The sequence below is a fragment of the Anser brachyrhynchus genome (genome assembly GCF_964034855.1).
Source record: "Anser brachyrhynchus genome assembly, chromosome: 8".
In the NCBI taxonomy this organism is placed as follows: Eukaryota; Metazoa; Chordata; class Aves; order Anseriformes; family Anatidae; genus Anser; species Anser brachyrhynchus.
The window spans coordinates 27,312,427-27,332,734 of NC_137702.1; the positions used below are offsets into that span (position 1 = coordinate 27,312,427).

The 20,308-nt window shown below is 38.4% G+C and overlaps 1 protein-coding gene across 5 annotated transcripts in view; it reads left to right on the forward strand.

Moving 5' to 3' along the window:
* The window catches only part of SLC25A24 (solute carrier family 25 member 24), a 34,638-nt gene extending 24,763 nt beyond the window's left edge, over positions 1–9,875 (forward strand). For 2 of the 5 annotated variants that reach the window (XM_080603609.1, XM_080603605.1), the window contains exons 5-10: positions 94–252; positions 594–746; positions 1,682–1,789; positions 3,573–3,740; positions 4,910–5,060; positions 5,730–8,290. In XM_080603609.1, the coding sequence (XP_080459735.1) occupies positions 94–252; positions 594–746; positions 1,682–1,789; positions 3,573–3,740; positions 4,910–5,060; positions 5,730–5,908 (918 nt within the window). In that variant the 3' untranslated portion in view covers positions 5,909–8,290. Of the gene's footprint in view, positions 1–93; positions 253–593; positions 747–1,681; positions 1,790–3,572; positions 3,741–4,909; positions 5,061–5,729; positions 8,291–9,412 lie in introns of those variants that run through there. The other 3 variants (XM_080603607.1, XM_080603608.1, XM_080603606.1) reach the window with 3 other exon arrangements.
* Positions 9,876–20,308: the final 10,433 nt, after the last annotated feature.

Sequence of the window (20,308 nt, forward strand, 5' to 3'; positions counted from 1 at the left end):
AGGCCAATTTGCAATTAGAACTGTTGATAAAATTGAGATGGTAGAATAAGATGTTTTTTTTTTTTTCAACCTGTTTGCTTTGGATTCTAATAGGTGCTGGATATTGGAGATAGTTTGACTGTTCCAGATGAGTTCACAGAGGAAGAGAAAAAGACTGGGCAGTGGTGGAAGCAGCTATTAGCAGGAGGAGTGGCTGGTGCTGTCTCTCGAACAGGTACAGCACCGTTAGATCGCCTTAAAGTGATGATGCAGGTAGGTGCAATATTTAAGTTCTTATTAGTCTCCATTGTATCATTTCAGTTTTTAGAAAGTTGATAGAGAAAGATGATGGCCAAATACAATATCTGAATTCTCGAGGTCTAGCTGTGGTTCCACAGTTTCAGTACTTTGTGTCCATAAGACAGTTTTGCACAGCGATATTGGCAAAAATATAAGCAAAGTATTATACTGCTTGTGCAATTAATATAATATTTCCAATAGTGAATGTGATTTTGCTAGTTCTTATAAGCAATGATAGGCTACTTAGGTGATGAGTTTTACAGCCTAATCAGAGCACTGTTCCTTACTGTGATTTTTTTTTTTTTTTTTTTTAGGTCCATGGGTCAAAGTCAAACAAAATGAATATAGCCAGTGGTTTTAAGCAAATGTTGAAAGAAGGTGGTGTCCGATCCCTCTGGAGGGGAAATGGTGTGAATGTTGTGAAAATAGCTCCTGAAACAGCTATTAAGTTCTGGGCTTATGAACAGGTAAGATGCTAAATCAGGAATGAAAATAATGGTATATAAAATACTATATAATTCTCACTGTTTGTCATTTGCACTATTGTATTGTACAGGAAGGAGTTCTTATGGGTGGGGATTTTACCACAGCAATTTAGACTGACTTTCCAATTACAAATAGTCTATTTTTTCTGTTAATAGAATACTTACTTCACAGATTTTGCTATTATATTAAAAGCAGTATAAATAAATTGTCATTATTTTTTAACTGTCCTCCCATTTTTATAACTTTATATATAGTGAGAACAACCAAAACCCCTGAACTCGTACAAGATTCTGTTTAAGTCAAATATCTTGGTTCTATATAAGGTGCCCTTGTCCTGGATTTCAGAGTTATATTTACCTCTGTTAAGGCCTAATCTTACTTTGGAAAATGAACTCCAGTTCCGGTGTAGCTAACCGATCTTTGTTTTTCATCTATAGGACTTGCCTCAAATAATACTCAAGTAACATATTGTACATTTTTGTACAACTATGAAATCAAACCAACAAAAAGTCAAGTAAATTTTGGGGTATCGCAAGACTGAATGGCAGAATTCCATAGGGAAACTTTGAGCACACTGTTAATCTTGCCAAGCCTTTTGGGAGCTGATAATGGTGCATTCTTGCATGATGGCATCTGTCTTGATTGAAGCAATATGTAAAACTCTCTAGGTGCCTCTGTGAACAAGTTAACCTAATGTAAAGGATCATTGCATGTTAGTGTTTTTGTGAATACCCGATAACAGAGTTGGAGCAAGCATAGTGCTAAGTTTGCTGGTTTAGTAAGTACAACTGTTAATACACACACACACACAATGCAGTTTGGAAAGACGTTTTGTACTGTACTCTTACTTCTTGAGGTAGCTCTTGCATCTACTGAAAAGCATGTGATACTTATTTAATGTACTTTATCTTTACAGTATAAGAAGATACTCACTAAGGATGATGGAAATCTAGGCACTGTTGAAAGATTTGTATCTGGTTCTTTGGCTGGGGCAACAGCACAAACTTCTATTTATCCCATGGAGGTTAGTAACAGAAAATCTGCTTCCATTGGAGACGGCCAAATGTCTGGTTTGGCATTTTTACTCTTGAAAGTATTGGAATTCCTATATCCTAACTTATTTTTACTTTGCACTTCCTTTCAGAGTTTCAGTGCTAAACACTTCAGAATATGCTATGTTCTAATTGATACCTCTCATTTTTTTTGTATATGTGGATGTCCTTTTTAAATTAAATTTACTTCTTTATATATGGGGAATTCAGGTGATGGTGTCATTTACCTCTGTATGTGAGCCTGAAACTTGGGTTATTGTATTTTGTGTGATTGCACCTTTTGATATTTGCTATTCAAGTATGTCTCTCCATAGAGCAATGTTTAAATGTATCTTTGCAACCTTGTCCAGGAAAAGAAATCCTGTAATGCATTTAAGATTAAGTACACATTAAAGGCAGTTTCTGAATTCGGCCTAAATCTTTCCCACTATGTATGTAAGCAAGGAGCGATCTTCCCTGTAACAGGTAGGAAGTTGTTGCATTGTAATTGGGAGCTGGGTCAGATTAGGAGATCAGTTGGGAAGGAGAATAAAACAGCTACAGCTGAGGCTTGATGGATTAAATGGTCTTTCCTCTGTAGGACATATTTGTATGTAGTACTATGTATGTTGCAATTTAATTAGGATTAAAATATGAACTGCTGTAGGGTAGCTATTTCACATCCTGCTTTTTTAATTAGAAGTAGAAAGTATTTCCTTATTTTCTTGTTCCTTAGAACATATCTTTTTGTGCAAATAACTGGAATGTATGTTGGGGCAGGCATTAAACCAATATCAACATCAAAATTTTGAATTAATTTAAAATCTAACCTACATACTTTTCCATAAGGAAGGGTGTCAGTTGTAATAAAACTTACCTGTTTTTATTGCTGGCAGTGATCATTTTTTTTTTTTTTTTTTTTTTTAACTCTATCCTTGTCATCAGAGCTGCTGAGTCACAGCTAGCCTGAGTACAGAGATGGCTACATTAACTGAAATGTTAGGTTGAACACTAGGAATAGGCTGGTCAATAGAGAAGTGAACTGTTCTACAGGTAATATTCCCATCTACTGTCCTAGAAATGCTTTTTAGGGTGCTTCTAAGCAAAAGAAAAAAAAAAAACAAAGCCTCGGGAAACTCCTGAGGAAGCGGCAGTCCTAAGAGGTTTTAAAGTAGGCCAAATTCTTGCTCATAAATTCTATCTGTGGTTTCTTTTACATACTGTTTTTTATTTCTTTGTCCTAAAGTGCTGTATAGACTCATTTTATTATTAACCTAATGTTGGGTTTCATTAGTGAAAAGCAATCTTTATATCCCTTAAGTACTTCTCACAGGGTCATGCCTTTTGAAAAACTTTCTTAATGTGCTTTGCTGTTTCCAGATCAGAAGTAAGACCTGCTAGTATGTGAATGCTCTCACTTTTTATTTGGCTAATGCTTATGTTAGATATTGTCTACACTGATGCCTTCAAATTGATTAAAATCTGCTTGTTTTAATCAGGAAGATAAAGGTAAAATGAAACTTAAGAAAACCATGTTCCATCATATTTTCATTTTTTTGGCTAAGTTGTAATCTAGTGTATGTTAGTGTGTGCTATTATGCGTTAATGATAAAATCTGAAGAAACTGCTAGCCAGGCCTCAACAGCAGCCACAACAAAGGAGACCTGAAGTACCAAAATGCAAAGCAATTCCAACAGATACATTGTGTTTCTCTGTATTTATAAACTACAGTAATGAATAGGTATGTAATTAAGGCCACTGTTTTTTCCCTTTCAGGTTTTGAAGACCAGATTGGCTGTGGGTAAAACTGGGCAATATTCTGGGATGTTTGACTGTGCTAAGAAGATCTTGAAAAGAGAAGGTTTAAAGGCCTTCTACAAAGGCTATATTCCTAACATTTTGGGAATAATTCCTTATGCTGGCATTGACCTTGCTGTTTATGAGGTGAGTTTAATCACTGAATGTAAGCTCTTACTAGTTACTTTATGAAAAGTGTGAATATTCTTTAGTCAGATCTGTATTAGTCAGATTTGTGATATGCTTGTAGTATTGCAGTTGCCATCAATTTGAAATAGATAAATGAGGATTTCCATTGGATTTAACTTATAAGATTTTTCTTTTTTGCCCTTGCTGGAGGGAGTGCCTGTACAGATGGGTCCTTACATGCAAGTTTCATTTAGCATGCAGGGCTCCTTTCTTCCCCTGGATCAAACAAGAAATCTGCTAAAAAGGAGGCATTGTATAGACTTGGGTGATACAACACTCTTGCGTAACTAAATGACCCAGTTGGCTTGGAACGTACCCCTTATATAGCAAACCTGAGTCAGATTTTTACCTGACTGATAGGAATAGTATGTTACGTATTTTGCAGCTTTGCACATTTTTTGCCATCTTCTCTGATTTGTAATTGGATTATAGTAACTTGTATTATGTATGCATCTGTTCCTGCCACCAGAATTCTCTGTGGCTGGTGTGTAGTTCTCCTGAGGAGTTTGAAATACTGCTGTTTCCTTTAAAGATGAACTGACACATCTTATACCCATCAGCACAAATTAAAATATTTTTATCTACTTTAGGTGCTAAAGAGTTGTTTCAAAATGTGTTAAGTAACTTATGTGCATAGACTAAACTTTTTCTAGTCTAGACAAATCTTGTTGGGATATTGCAGTAATACTAATCAGCAGAATTTCTTGTGCGAATGTTTCAAAGCAGTATGGGAGTTCTGTCCTACAGTTAGCATCTGTACTTCTGCATGGAGTAACATACCCAGCTGTGTGAGCTTTTGGTACACCCTGTGGAGTGCTGGGTCATTCCCACCCCTTTTCCCAAAGTCTTAACTGGTTTAGAGCATGGGCACTGCTGCTGCCTGTTGCTGTGGCTGGATATTTAAGGATTTCTCTTCTAGGCACTAGCTATTGTAGTCTGGTTCAAGTCCATTCCCGGGTGTGAAGGTATTTACCTGTACACTTTACACCAGCCCTACAAGTGTATTTTTAGTGAGTTTGATGCTTTTCTGGTTTGAATCCATAACAAGTCTTATAAATAAACATGCGTTTATTTACTTTCTTGAATGCAGATATCTCGTCTTACTATTTAATCTTATATCTTGACAGCTCTTAAAGACTACGTGGCTAGAACACTATGCATCAAGCTCTGCTAACCCAGGTGTTTTTGTATTGCTGGGATGTGGTACTGTTTCCAGTACATGTGGGCAGCTAGCCAGTTACCCTCTCGCTCTTGTCAGAACACGCATGCAGGCTCAAGGTGAGTCCGGTTGTACCGAAAATATTTTGTGTGGTCAGATCAAAATTGTACCATTTGTGATGGCTGCAACAGGAATGTGGGAGTAAAGGAATAATAATTGAGGCAGGGAAAAAAAATACTTGAAAAAGCAAGGATTATCTGGAAAAATCTTAACAGTAGGTGTTTGTCCCTGTTGCCCATCAGTGTTCTTTAGCATACTGGATTCAAACGTAACGTTACAGACACCAGTGTTCTGTGTGTTTGGAGAGCCACATTCCATACAAGATGTAGAGCTCCTGCCATAGTCTCAGAATTCTGTCATAACAGTTAGGTTTCCTAAACTTTAGAGGCAAAATGAAAAGTACTTTGACTATGCTGTGAAGGTTGACAGCAATGTTTGCTCTGGAGTAAATTTCATGAAGACAATTTCATAGTGGAGATTATTGCTTGATAAGTTTGTGCACAGACTAATAATAGCAGCAAAAAGAATATAGGTGGACAGTGCATTTCGGTTGGATCTAGATGCATGGATCTCTCTCGAATGTCTGGATATTAAAGAGAGATCTCACTGTGAGCATTGAAGTTCTAATCGATGACCCTGGAATTGATAGGCTCACTAGCCAGGTGTTTAATACTTAAGAATTTTTAATGTTACTAGAACTGTTGTATAACACTATCTTCTTGTTCTAGCCTCAGTGGAAGGAGCTCCACAGCTAAACATGGTCGGTCTCTTTCAAAGAATTATTGCTACAGAAGGAATCCAAGGACTTTATCGGGGCATAGCCCCTAATTTTATGAAAGTGCTTCCAGCTGTCAGCATCAGTTACGTTGTATACGAAAAAATGAAACAGAATTTGGGAATAGCATGAAATGAAGGAAAAAGGTGAGATGTTTGTAATGTTGGAAACACCAGAAAAAAAATGATTTCTCAGTCTCCTCTTACAGTTAGAGACAGATCTTTGTGGAGAGGTGCTGCAACTTCTATTTTTGCCCTCAAGAGGGGAAAAACTTTCTTAATTTGTAATTCACCGTTTCTAAATAACATTTCTAAACCTATATTGCACTTTAATGTCACTGAATTGAGAAAAAAAAATCAAGAACCTGTATCTTTAAATCAATAATATGTTTATATTTTCAGGAAATCATGCATATTTTACTCATGGGCTTTTTTTCTTGTATTTGTCTTCTCTAACTATGTATTTGGCTCAGATGAAACCAAAGGTAGGAGAACTTTGTACTGCCTCGATAATGAACAGATGAAAGTGACTTTGTTTTGTCATGCTGCCTATACTCAAGCAATTCACAGGCAACATTTTGCACTTCTAGAAGTAAGCACTTACTATTGTTATTTCTGAAGATTTAATCTAAGTTTTGAAAAACATGACCTTGAGATACAGAAAGGAATGGAGTAACACATTGAAGTGTAGCCCACCACCTTTATCTTCAAGTTAACCTTTTTAATTAAAGTCTAAGAGCCTGAGAAATTGTTGTTCCACAGTATCTAGAATACCTCACTTGATTTACATGGTATTTTTGTAATACAATCAGTGATTTTTCATATCTTGCTTAGTTGGACTTGATTTTCATTGCACTTGTAAATGCTATTGTGACAAGCTTTGGGTTACAGTTGTATGTTTTTTTAGGATCATAATATACAGAAACAGAAAAAGCTACTGAGTTACTGGATTTTTTTTCCATACAAGTGCAAGTTACTGTTTAAAAATAGGGTGGAGGATCCAGTATTAAGTTAATAATGAATTATTTATTGGCTGTGTTAGAAGAAATAGACTAAATTAGTCAAGAACTCAGAGCTCATCATAACTGCCTTGAGGAGAGAAACGCTTCTTTGGATTCGCCATTTCTTCCCTTATTCTGAGGGTTACAGTCCACTGTGTGCTTTTAGTCAGTAAGGGATTACATTATTATGTAAAGGATCATCATGTGAGATAAATCTGCTTTCCTTCACAGTTATCTGTGTCCTGTGCATGCTGACTGTTTTTGTGAAATTTGGGTCATAAAATACTGAAATATTTTGTCTGAGTGACCAAATGGAACCATGGATCTCAGGTGCCCATCAGATTCATGTTAATGAAGCAAATGAAGCACATGCAGAGAGCTTGGTAGTATTGAGAGACAGTTCCTCCGCAAAAACCAAAGCAGCATTTCGTCAGTGTAGAAAGTAGTATATTCCATGTATAAGCAATCCCCAAGTGACTTCCTTTTTTTGGAGATGGGCGGTGGGTTTGAGGCTGGTGATGTGACATTTCAGTTGCTTTCGGGCAACATTGAGATAGAGTAACAATTACTGCTCAACTCTCTTGTTACACTTTTTCTGCTTTCTGCAGTTTGTGTGGTGTCTTAATCCCAAATTTACTAAGATCATCTTTATACTTGACCTTCTAAAAGCCACTTCTCTTAGACCACTTCCTGAAAGCGGATTACTGCAGGAAGAACTTTGTTCCTATGCTAAATTCCTGTAAGGTCTTTGAGGGTCTGTGTGTGTACACACAAAACTAAACACCCATGAACAGCTGCTGCATATATATGTGTGTATATATATATACACACACACACACATGAAATCAAACACACAGGTAACTGCCCCCTTTAGGCCATATTCTTCAGACAGCAGGTCAGATATAAATCTGTGCTTCCATGGTTGCAGTTTATATTCCATAAACCAATATGAAACTCCATAAGGATACTCCATAAGATTCATGTTATAAACGTTTTATCAGATTTTAGAAAATAGCAGCTTTAGCTGTGTCTTTTGGCCTTCAATTTAGGGAAGCCTTCGATATTGCACATTAAAAAAAAAAAATAAAAATTCATGTATGAAAATCATCATCCATGTGTACAAAGCCTTTCTGATCTGAATGTTTCTTGGTCTTGCCAACATCTTTTGTATTTTTATGGGATTTGTGATATCAGTTCTGTTTCCCAACCATTTTGTCTGACTGTGACCAATGAGCCAATGTATTGCATGTGTGATATGGAGATGACTTCAGAAGTGTGTATCTTCTAGACTTGGTCCATTTTGTTTATAGTGTGCAAGTGCCATTACGAATATTGAAAATTACATTGATGTTTTCAAACATGGAAAAATGGAGTCTTCTTCAAATTTCATTTTTCATTGTGTGTCTCTTTGATGACTGTGTTCAATTGTATATTTTTTGTCTCTTAAAAAATGAATGTTTACCTTTTTAGCTCATAAACTACCAGTTTCTAATAAATGTTCATTTCCTTATCTGGCTCGAGTGTGCTGATCTTTCTCATGGCCCAACAGACAGATGACATTTCTTTATTGCACTGCATGCATACTACTCATTGTCAAAGGTAATTTATCTAACGGTATTATAGAGACTAGCCTATATCTCACTATTATTTGATGTATGAAAACCTACTTTGAGATTAAGAAAAATATTCACAGTTGATAGTCATGCTCTTAAAACACTGTTTCATTGATGAATGGAAGATCAAATAATGATCAATATTTTCTTCTTGCTCATTGGACGATCTAACACAACTGCTACCTGCGTGACAGAGCTCTTGATAATCCAGCGTGTTTGTGTTCTTCATATTTATCTTCTTTGTTAATCTTTCTTCTTTAGTAAAAGGATCAATATAAAACATTTTCAAGATAATTGTCTTAATTTACTCTACATGCGTAGCATAGCTATCATACTAAAAGTGTGCTCAGTAGCTAGCTTTGACAACTCCATATGAGTTTTTCACAATACTTTCCCATGTTAAAGATCACTGTAAACAAGTTAAGGGAGGTTATTCTTAACTTTGACTTCTGCAAATATTCTTCTTGTAACAGGTAAGGTTTGGAAGCTTCCTTTTGTGTAGTGGAAGAACTAGACGCTCTGTGTGCTATTCCTGACTATATGAAAAAATTGACATTCTGTTCTACTTGACGCAAGAATGATATTAATTGGAAATTATCTGCAGAGGCTGGGTTTTTGACGACCAGTCTTTTACAGTGATGAGGTGTTAAGGTGTGCTCTCAAGATGTCTGAGTTAGATGGTTCTACCCATCCCCATAAAAAAGAAAATTCATTCTGCAGAATGTAGCAGTGGTATTTAAAGTGCTACTTTGAAATTAACCTACTGGGCAACTGAATTCTATAGTTTTTTATCAGTGACTGGTCCTGATATGATGCTTTTTGATGTACAGGAGCTGTTATATGTACAGTATTACACGATGTATGTTTATATGATGGTTTTTGAAATATCTCACATCTGCAATGCATATGACTACATGCACAGATCTGCAACCATTATTTTTAACTGTTTGTAGTTACTACCATTCTGAAAAATCACATTGCTTTTGTATCTTACCATTTGTTATGTGTTTAATGTATTTCAAGACAGATGTATGCAAAGATGGTCTGTACAGATCATGTGGAAATACTGCTGTACAGCTTGGTACTACCCCTTCAGTCGAAGAAACAGGCATGAAGAGAATGTAAATCAGGTAGTGTCATGAATAAGTTAATAGCAGGTTCAGGTTCATAAACTTAAACGTGTGTTTTTCAAATGCTTCCTATGCTTCCTTATGATATATGAGTGGTCGTGGGATGGCTTTTAAGGCCTACATTAAAACAAGATACTCATCAAAATTGTATTTTGTGGAGAATGCAGTTTGTGAGAACTGTGGATATTGAACACAGTGGTTTTAGTATATTGGCAATCTGGCTTTGTAAATTATGTCTAGATTCTGAGCAGTTCTGGTGTCTGAAAATATGTTGAAAATTATGTGGATAATATTTGTGCAGTTCAGAGTAAACATGTTCTGTCAACTAAGTAAATGCATAAGTATTGCACACTGAAGTTCTTAGGCTGAGTCTGTTTTGTCAAATAGTTAACGATGGAATGAATCTACTATGTGTAATGTATGTATATAAACCTATGTAGTGATTGTGTATACACACATTTTCAGTTATGTATAAAGCCTTTTCTTTACACAAAGTTCATGCATTTTGTTTGTGCAATTGCTGGAACAGTTTCCAGAACAGCCTTTTAATTGAACACTTCTGAATTAACATAACTGTCCCTGCAGACGTTTCTTATGCAAGCTGAAGCTATGAAACCGAAGAGAAGTAGCCAGTAGGTTCTCTTATATAATGTCAGTAGTAGAGGCAAAAACATTGTTGAGAAATTAAACCACTTGAATGGGTATACCTGTCATGTTACACCAAGCTTTTTGCTAACATATTTGACCCATAGTTTAGCTCTTGCTAGAGCACTGACATGGAAACACTCTTATTATACAGCAAGTAACACATGTTTTTTAATCATTGTTAATATGTGTCATGCATGAGCCACTCTTTCCCTGGTGAGCCTGAACTGCCCCTTCTTCTTTGCAGTGTTTGGAGGAAACTGTGCAGATTCAGATTGAATTCGAGCAGTGCCATCTACTGGCGTGTTGTAATACTGATTTGAAAGGGAGAATGGCTTTTCTAGATAAAACATCTGAATTATTTTCGTGGAGTTATATTTATAACGAAGGGAAAAATAGTTTATAATCAGGTTAAACCCATTTGAGCCATCTTTTTAGTGGTGATTATGTTAGTGTGAACTAACATAATGTGTGGGTGCCATACGCTTCTGTGAATTACAAAAAAAACAAGAAAAATCATCTCTGCTTAGGGTAAGGTACAGTTAGAATTCATACCTTGTATCAATTGGCATGAGTACTTCTAATCAAAGACATTTGAAATAGAAGATGGGCTTTTTTTCTGTTCTCATAAAATGCTTTTTAAATGTCAGTGTCTCAGTAAGATCTGCTGCTGTGAAGTGGAAAGGTTCTCTACCAGCATATGACTAAAAAAGGGTACGAGACTACATGATTATGTTAGAAAAGTGAAAAATGCTCTTCTTTATTTCAATACTTACAAAGTAAGTATTATATCAAGATCTGCACTGAGAGCTATGTTAACTATTTCACAATGTTAGAACACCATCTAACTGAGTGCAGGTAGAAGGTTTTTCACAATTCCTCACTTAAATTTTACAAATTCACAGAATCATAAAATATCTTGAATTGGAAGGGACCCCCAAAGATCACTGAGTTCACCTCCTGCCTCTGCACAGGACCACCCAAAAATCAAACTGTATGTCTGAGAGCATTGTCCAAACGCTTCTTGCACTTCCCCAGGCTCAGGGCTGTCACCACTGCCTTGGGAGCCCGTCCCAGTGCCTGACCACCTCTCAGTGAAGAACCTTTTCCTGACACCCAGCCTGACTCCCCCCCCGTTGCAGACTCATGCTGTTAAATTTTCCCACAGCATCCACGTGCAGCCACTGATTTGTTTTGTGATGCAGTTGCTGTGTTCTTTCAAACCAAGCAAGTCTGGACGTAGTCCAACTCACTCTGGCACAGCGCTATTCATTTCCACCTTTTGGGCTTCTTAACAAATGCCCATCTGTTTACCCTACAGCCTGTGTGTTTGACACACCTCATGACTCCTTATCCACAACTCCAATCCCAATCTAATATTCTAAATATATTTCATTGCAGGAATTAGGTTTGTGCATTTCCTGCTGTGGAACCAAATGTCCATTCATCATTATATTGGAAGTTATGGGACAAGTTAATGATCATCATGCGTTCCATCTTGCCCCTTCAATGGGGTCTACTCTGGAGAGCAAATCCCATATCTAAATGAACTCTGTCAGGTTCTCTGGAGTGCTGGAAGCTCCGTAGATTGCTCATGTTGTATTTGTGATACTCTGAGACTCTTGCATGTACAGCTGGCTGTACATGTACAATGGCAGCTGGCTGGTTTGCACAGGCTTAATTTTTCTCTCTGCCTCAAATTTTGTGTTCATTTATGCATAGCACCTTGACTTCCATGTTCAATCCTTGGACTATTTCTCTTTGTTCTTTTGAGTATGCATGTGACCTCTAATTGTCTAAACTGAAGGAAAAAAATCTAGTTGCTGCAGTGACACTGTTGCAAGATGGCCACTCAGCGCAATTTTCTTCTTGATTTTCTGTTTATCATCTATTGGAGAAAAGGGGGTCTGCTTGGTGGCTACCTGCTCCCCAGAGAAGGCCCATCTCAAAATCATTTTGCTATATTTCATATTCTGAGATTTTCCCAGATACAAATGTGTAATCATTTGAATCTGCTACCCTTGGTACCTGGAAGAACAAACAGTTATAAGAGTTGCTGTTTATCTTCCTCTCAGCTGCTGGGCTAACCCAGAGCAGGTGTGTTTTGTCCCTTTGGGCCTCTTGAGAAGGAACCCAGTGCAATCTTACAGCTTGGAGGTTTTCTTTCATTCTGGATCTCTTATGCTGACCTCAGATAGGGAATTTTTACTTTCTGTAACTTCTGCTTCTGCCTACTTCTCTGATTATCCCCAGGGGGTTTTCCATTTTCTTTTTTAGCCCAGGCTTCAGGGCAAGACAGGCTGCCCCTTGGTAGTGTGACCAGACCATGAGTTACTGTCATCTGCACCATCATCAGGAGAAGCCGAGGAGACTTGATGCAGTAACATTGCACCTTAACGCCATGCTGAGATCTTTCAGGACTGTCAGGCGTGTTTTCAGAATTTAAGCTTTGTCAGATTCTGCAGGTGTGACATGCCTGTGAGCAGCCTGGTAGCAGCTCAATAATCTGCTTTAGCTGCTGGTCTTAGTGCCTGAACTGATTCCATCTGCTTATGTGGAGTTCTATCTCTTGCTCATGTATTTCTAAATTATAGTCATAGTTTCTGGCCACATAATAATTTAGTTGGTTAATTATCATGCAGGTGAATGGTATTATGCTCTTTAATGACGCGTTTAGTAGTAAATAGCCTTAAAAATGTAGTTGATGTTATCAACTTTTAGTACCTTTTGGTACAGAGCCGCTTGTTTTCTTGCCTTTTTATTATTTGTGATTCATACTTAATGTTCTTATATTTCTGTTTTTCTTCTCAGTGGCTCAAATTCTTCTCACAGAAACAGGAAATAAATGGGAAGAGGGTTGTCCGCAGTGAGATTGTATCCATATCTGATATCAGTTCAGCTTCAAGGCTTTTTGTATGCCAGTATAGCTTTCCTTTGTAGGCAAGCCCTAGTGCATTTTCAGATGTCTGCAAAATTTATTATCCAAATGCTTCCTGATGGTACTGTACAGTCTTATTTCAGATTCACCCCAAAGGCATACTCCTGTGCATGCTTTGCTGAGGCTACACCAGTTGGTTTGTCCAGTCACCCTCACCGTGCAGCGTGACAGGTGCCACACTCCTGATGTGAGGCAGGGCCACAGATCTGCAAACACACGAGTGAGTCTAATCCCTTTTTTCATCCATTGCATCAATACCTCTTTTAGTGCAGAGTCATGTAGGTTTGCACAGCTCTTGCTGGGCACCTACTAGGTTAATGTAATACGTAGCTATGGATTTTAAGGTCAGCACTCTGAGCTCATCTTTTGTGACCTCTAATAATTGCAGGCCAAATGGTTTCACCAGGTTATTGTGGTGTCCATGTCCGTCCTACTGCTTCTAGTGTTCCTGTATAAAAATGCTACACAAACCTTTCAAATGGTTTGGGCCTGGCAATAACTGACTAAACAAGGGGAAGTTCAGAGGTGGGGGTGACCCCAGGGATGGTGTAATGGGAATTGGTTTGCAAACAGGATTTCTTGGTGGTAATCTTGGTGGTAATCTTGGTGGTACAGATCACTGTCTCAAACCGGGCTGTATCTCTGAAGCCATCCTTCTGAAATTAGACACATAAAAAGTGTTACCTTTGTCCCACAAATGCTAAACCTAGTCATTCACATTTTGTTGATCACAGCTGTAAAGGTTTCTACTGTCAGCTCAGAGGTTGCTTGCAGTATAAAGGGAAGAGCAATGTTTTAGAATTCCTTTTCCAAGTTTGTAGCTTCTTTCTTCTCACTACTTGGACAGATTTTACGAAGGATTCACTAGGGAAGAAAGAGAGATGTAATTGCAACCTGACACCAGGTGATGAAGAAAGATGTCAAATTCTGACTCCATCATCACAAATGCCTACTTTTGTTATGAACAAGATCATGTTCCTCTTATGGATTAGGAAAAATCAGAAAGTTGGGTTGTGCTATGTGGGTGGAAAACTGGGTTCCCCCAAACTCCTTGGTTTGCTCACACAAAGCCTTCTGCCTCTGGGGTGGCAGCAATAACAGGCCCTCTGATTGTAACCTGTCCCCTCTGCAGTGTCTGTGCTAATGAATGAGTGGCAGTGCACACATCCGATACATCTGCCTCATAAATACTTAATTTTGCTTTTACCAGTCAGCCAGAGTTTGGCAGAAGATTGGCTTCTGTGCAGCCCAGGAAAAGATGCAAGTGCAGTGTTGCACTTCTCTGCAGGGAATTTGAGCTAGGGTAGGAGCACCTCTAAATCAGCCATAGACACTGCCATCCTCTCGAAGTTATTTTGATGTAGACATCAGATACTGCTCACTAGTCCCATAAGGAGTATCCAGTTTTAGATTATTGTTTTTCCAGACTCCTGCGGTTTCCCTAGCCTAGGGAAAAAGGGATAAAGAGGAAGATTTATTCAGTGTTCTCATTTGTTCCAGCAGACTGATAGCTGACATCCATACTTTGCCGCAAGGCAGTCACTGGACTGTAATCTAATGGCACTCATCATTTCCACAGTATGACATTTCGGTAGGGAACGGTGTGATCCTGCAGATAGGCTGGCAGATGGAGACTTTCGTGACAGTTCTGCTACTGATCCTACGTACGTCACTTCTCAGCATCTCTGTTTCTTGTCCTTTCTTGTCTGTAAGGCACTGAGCTTCCTGGGAGCGTCCTGCTGTGATGGTTCGGTGTAGCCTGAGGTTGTGCTGTGATTCAGATGCTGTTCTGATAAAAAATTAAGGGCTTGGCCTACAATAGCACTTGTTAAAGTAACACAAACTTTATTTGCAGAGTTTTTCTGTTAGTTCGGTGTTTAAGGTAAATAATAGTAATAGTACAGCGCACAAAAAGCCCTGATGTTACCCAGGAAAGCAATCACGTTCTAAAATAGGTTGGTGGACAAAGTTGCCCAATGGGATAAATTCACAGGAATCTTGAAGAGAGCCTTTCATCTGCGAAAAAGCAGTTTGGCTTCCTGCTTGATTATTGTTTTTAGTCATTCCTTCTAGTTTATTTTTAATTGGCAGCAGCATTTCCATCTCTTCTACAGCGATCTTAGTGCGAGTTAGGGCTGCGTACACCCCTCGAGGAGAACAGCCCGAACCCGCTGCGCTGCCGTAGTACTCGGCTGCTAAAGCAAAAGCGAAGCAAAGCACAACACCGCCGAAGCGTTTAGACTGGTGGTTACTGGCACCCCTGCCTCCCCTGCTGCAAGTGCGCTCGGCCCTGGGACAGCAGGTGAGGAGCAGGAGGTCGTCGTGCTGCGCCCCGGCTGCAGCCCAGGTGGATTTTCCCTTGGGGCCGCCCTAACACCGCCCAGCAGAGGCCGCCCCTTCCCTGCTCTTTGGGTCACAAATCGCCAGCACAGGGGCTGCTGCCTCTGAGCTCTGAGGGGGGCGAGCAGGGGATGGGATCGAAGCGAGCAAATGATACCTGAGGCTGAAGGTCAGGAAAAATTTCCTGACGGTGCAGAAATCTCCCCAGGGGATTCCTATTGCTTGAGATGCTGTTTAAAAATAGCATAAATCAAATCTACAGCAACATGTATCACATGCAGTCCTGTACTGCTGTAGGTCACTTAGGACTCAAAGAGCCATAGACAAAGAAAAGAGACTTCTAACTCTCCTTTAGCAGTCAGCTGAACTGCAGATTGCATCAGGACAATCTTGGATCTATTTTGGTTTTCTGCTGGAGTCTGAGCATGTAGGATGCCTGAGGTACCCAAACTGGAGACTAATGAAGTACGTAGACAACTGGAAAGGAGCAAATAAGCATTGTAAGCTGAAGCCTTGTGTTCACAGCCAGTCATGGAAACTTCTCGTGAAGAGGTTTCAGCAAATAATTTGATATTTAATTGTTGGTTAATGTTAGTATTTAAAAAAGTTAAATTGCTTTTGAGTAATTCTCAATGTTCATCTCCTTAAATTTACTATTGTGCTATAAGAAATTACTCAAATAGCATCTAAGATCCCAAATGGGAAAAGTTCTGGAAGTTTCCCAGGTAGTAGAAGTTGACTTTCATGTGGTTTTCTCTCAAGGGCTGGTATTTGCCATGGAAGATGCGTGGTAGGAAGCCAGTGCTCTAGGCATCTCTTCCCCAGAAGTTGTGTCTCTGTGGAACTATTTGAAACTTGTAATTACAGGCTTTTTCTTTAACTTCCAAGTATATCTTATTAGTATGTGAAATATAAACACTTAAGGAATTTATAATGCAACTGTTGAGTACAGGCCTTACATAAGGAATGACTGAAGCTCAACAGAGATATTTCAGTAGTTCTTAGGGGTTTCCACAGGTGAAGACTTTACTCCAGTGTTTTTGTTTGGAAGCTGCTTTTCATAACAGAGAAAGTTCTCTCAGTACGTTTTCCTCTCCAAATAATTAATCTTTGGTTTTCAAATTCTCAGTGCCTGAACATTGGTGAAGCTCAGCCAACAGTACTTGATGGCTTTCAACTGTTTGTGAGAAGCCAATTTGTGTGTTACCACCGAGGGGAGGGTGTTGCATCAAAAGCGTTCCCCCAGTCCCAAGCTATACAGAGATATCTCTGTTGAGAGCCTCAGCAGAAGACCCAAGAGGGAATGGGGCTGGAGCATGAGCTGCTTCTCCACCATCACCACTGTGTTCTCTGGTTAAGAACTGGTTAAGAAACTTGCTTAGAGGGGTTCAGGGAGACTTCAGGCCGATTAGACATGGCAATAAGGGCTATCGATCTCTATTATCGAAGCATCAAATTCACACGAAAATATTTGCCAACATACAGCCTTCATTTCTGGTGAAGGCTTTAGAACTATCAGGAAAGAATACAAACAGGCAAATGTGGCAAAACCTAGATCCTAGCATTTTTCTTCATGTTTCTTCCTTAAGGACTTGTAGAAAAAGTGCCCAGAATGCATTAAGAAGCTTTTAGTCACCAACTGCTACGTGTTCTTTCTGTCGTGACTGCGTATCTGAGGTCACAGTCAGAAGCAAAATCTTTCACAGAGCTATGAAGGAGGAAAAACTGCAAGTAGCCCATCTTGCGGGCATGGAGGAGGGCCGACGGGCTGGCGCCAAGTCTGGTTTTGTCACTTGGAGGCAGATGTGCAAGCCCTTTCTCTCAGCAGTCAGTCTGCTGCCGAGGGGACAGGAAGGCAGCAGTCTCCTTGGTCTCAGACACTTGACACTTAACAGGAATGGAAGAACTAGAGCTGGCTGTCTTCTCTTAGATATTTCTGTTATTTAAGCTAAACGAAAATGGCCAGAGCATCAGAAAATTGGTCAGAGCTAATGATCAATCCGATACAATATAAGCAAAACAGTTTGTAAGGTGATTTTCTTTTTGTCTATTAGGCATTTAAAGCTGTTGATCTGCCAGAGGGCTTTTTTCTTTTTTCTTTTCTTTTAACCATTTTTAAGGATCGCATATTTCTTTTTTTTTTTTAATAATTCAGCCTCAAAGAAGCTTCATTAAAAGTTTAAATTTTTATTAAGTTTTTAAACAGTTAATTATTAAAAAAAAAAACTGGCAAAAATTAGAGATTTATAGTATTCAAAGTTAAATTCTTAACTCATGTTGTTGAACCTGAGTTGGCAGTTTTATCTTGGTACCTAAATATGCCAGGTCTTTAACTCCAGACAGAAAAAGCAAAACAAACAAACAAAAACCCCTGCAATGAAGACATAACGAGATGCAAAATGATTTGGGGCATTTTGAATAAGGTTTTATGCTTTCTTTCTGTACAGTTCTATATGTTTACATTAAAAAACATTCATTTCAGAAGACAGAAAATGAACATCTGCCAGGAGATAACAAAGCTGGGATATTGAAGCAGCCTTTCTATTGTATGTGTACATACAGAGGTTTCAATATTTGTTGTTAGGTTGCTTATCTCCTGTTAATTTCTAATAGCTTATTTCCTAAGAACATGTGAGATGTTTTCCCTTTCTAGTTAAAAAAAGCAATTTTGATTTGCTGTGTTTTGAAACTGTTACTAGGGACCTTTGAAAAAGATTTTGAGCGCTGAAGTGGAACATGTTCAGCAACGTCTTTGTCCTCCAGTAGACACTGGCCTTATGAGGCATCTTAACCTGAGCCACCTAAAACTCCTTTTCCTCCAGTGTCTACTGCATGTGCTCTATACAGCCAATTCCAGGGGTTGAAAAGTCCTTTCTGCAAAGACTCACTCTACTCAGATTGAGCCACTTTAGGGCAGTCTGTATGGCTTCTGCATGTAGATTATTTTTATGTATGAAAAATGTATGAATATTCCTTCAGGTGTTAATTAATGCGATTCTTAGTTATTGAGATTTTAAAGCAAAAAAACAACACCAAACCAAACCAAAAAAACACAAGGTTCTCAGAGTATTCAAATGTACTCATTACATCTAGTTATTCAGTCGTGCACCTTACAAGCATTTAGCTGAAAAGCCTTTCTCCTTTCTTGCTTATGCTTATGACCACACTGTACCTTTGTAGCAGGGAGAATGTTTTCCTTTTAGTTTTGTTCATCTGAATGTAAAATAAAGAATTTTTTGTACATTTCTGTTCACAATAATTTTCCAGTTTCTAATTTGTAGGGTCTCCTCTAGTGGTGAGGTCAAGAAGAGGAGCTTAACACTCAGTTGCAATCACATTATGAATACTTTGTCTGTTAATTCATTTTATTAGTAAATGGCAGTGAAAGTCTATGAAATGTACTGGGAAGTTTATCAGATGATAAAAACAGAGAATGAAGAGTTAGAACGAAGTATATCCCTAGGGACACTACTGATGAGCCTTCAGATTGGGTGGGATAAAGATGTTCATAACAGCATTGTATTCATGCTCTCCATAGAATAGGTGATGTTCTGGAAAGAGGATCTTAGAAAAACAAGTGTTGATGAAAAGGAATGAAGGGGAATTTGCTGCAGCTGGGGGAAAAAGGAGGTGCTCTGGGTTCTGACTTTCAGATTGCACTCCATAAAGGGAAGGCCACTGTAACATCTCAAATCACATCAGGAAAACAAATCTTCTCCTTCATTACTAAGAATAGCTCATGTTATTGCATTGAAATAATTTCTCAAAGCTATTTTTTTCTTTTAGACTCCATATTTGCTCTTGTAGCATCTGGGAGCACAGACAGTGGAAATCAACAGACTGATCCCATGAACAGTTTTCATTTGTCTGTACAGAGCTGACTCTTTTGAGATGCCAGGAAAATGGGCAAATTTCGAATCCCACAGTTTTCATTGGAAGGACTGATTAACTTGTAAACAATGCTGTTAGTACCAGTTTGGGTAAGGAAGAAATTAATTTTTATATAATCTGTATTCTCAGTCAAATGCCATGAGTTTGTCTGGCCTTTTCTGTCCTAGTGTGAAAGAAAATACAAAACTGTGTGTACACCTGCTAATACTTACAAAATGCACAATAACAAAACAGTGCTGTAACTGCGTTACAATCTCAGAGAAGCAGAATTGAGTTGCTTGTTGTCTATTTGGAGATAAACCCTAATTGCATCAATATTTAGTGACTGTGGTATGGACCACAAAAACTATTAACCTTTTGGCACACCCAGCATACTCATGCTAGCAGTGCACATGGGACTTCCAAGTAATTGTGCATAGAGGGCTTGCAAGATCAAAAGCTTTAAATGGTACCTCCACGAGTAAAACTAGGATTACAATCTCTGCAATGGATCTGGGAGCATTTTAGTAGAAAGCTCTGAAAAACAAAAGGCAGCAAAATATTTTAGATGGCAATTCCACCTTGCTGCTATCTAAGAAATTAAAATGTGAATAGAAGCCTGTAATTCGGTGCTCAGTAGCTTAATTTAATATGAAGTGTTTTTGAAACTTGATGGCAAATCATAGATAATGGTGATCAATACAATACAGATAAAAGTCTGTGCAGTTCATTGGAATGACATCTCTTCTTGCATCGTTATAGCAGCCCTTAAGCTATGCAGCACCAGAGTTAAGGAGAAAAAGACAACATGTAAGTAAAACTCTCAGGCTTAGCTTTTTTCTAGCTCTAGGTTCAGGTGAGCCATGTGAAGTGTGCTGTGTTGAGTTAGGATGTGAGCAGGAACTCTGAATTTCATTACAGGTTTATAATTCAAGGTACCCTGGTTATTTATTTAAAGCAGTATTTTATTTTTCTTGAATCTCAAGGTTGAAGAAA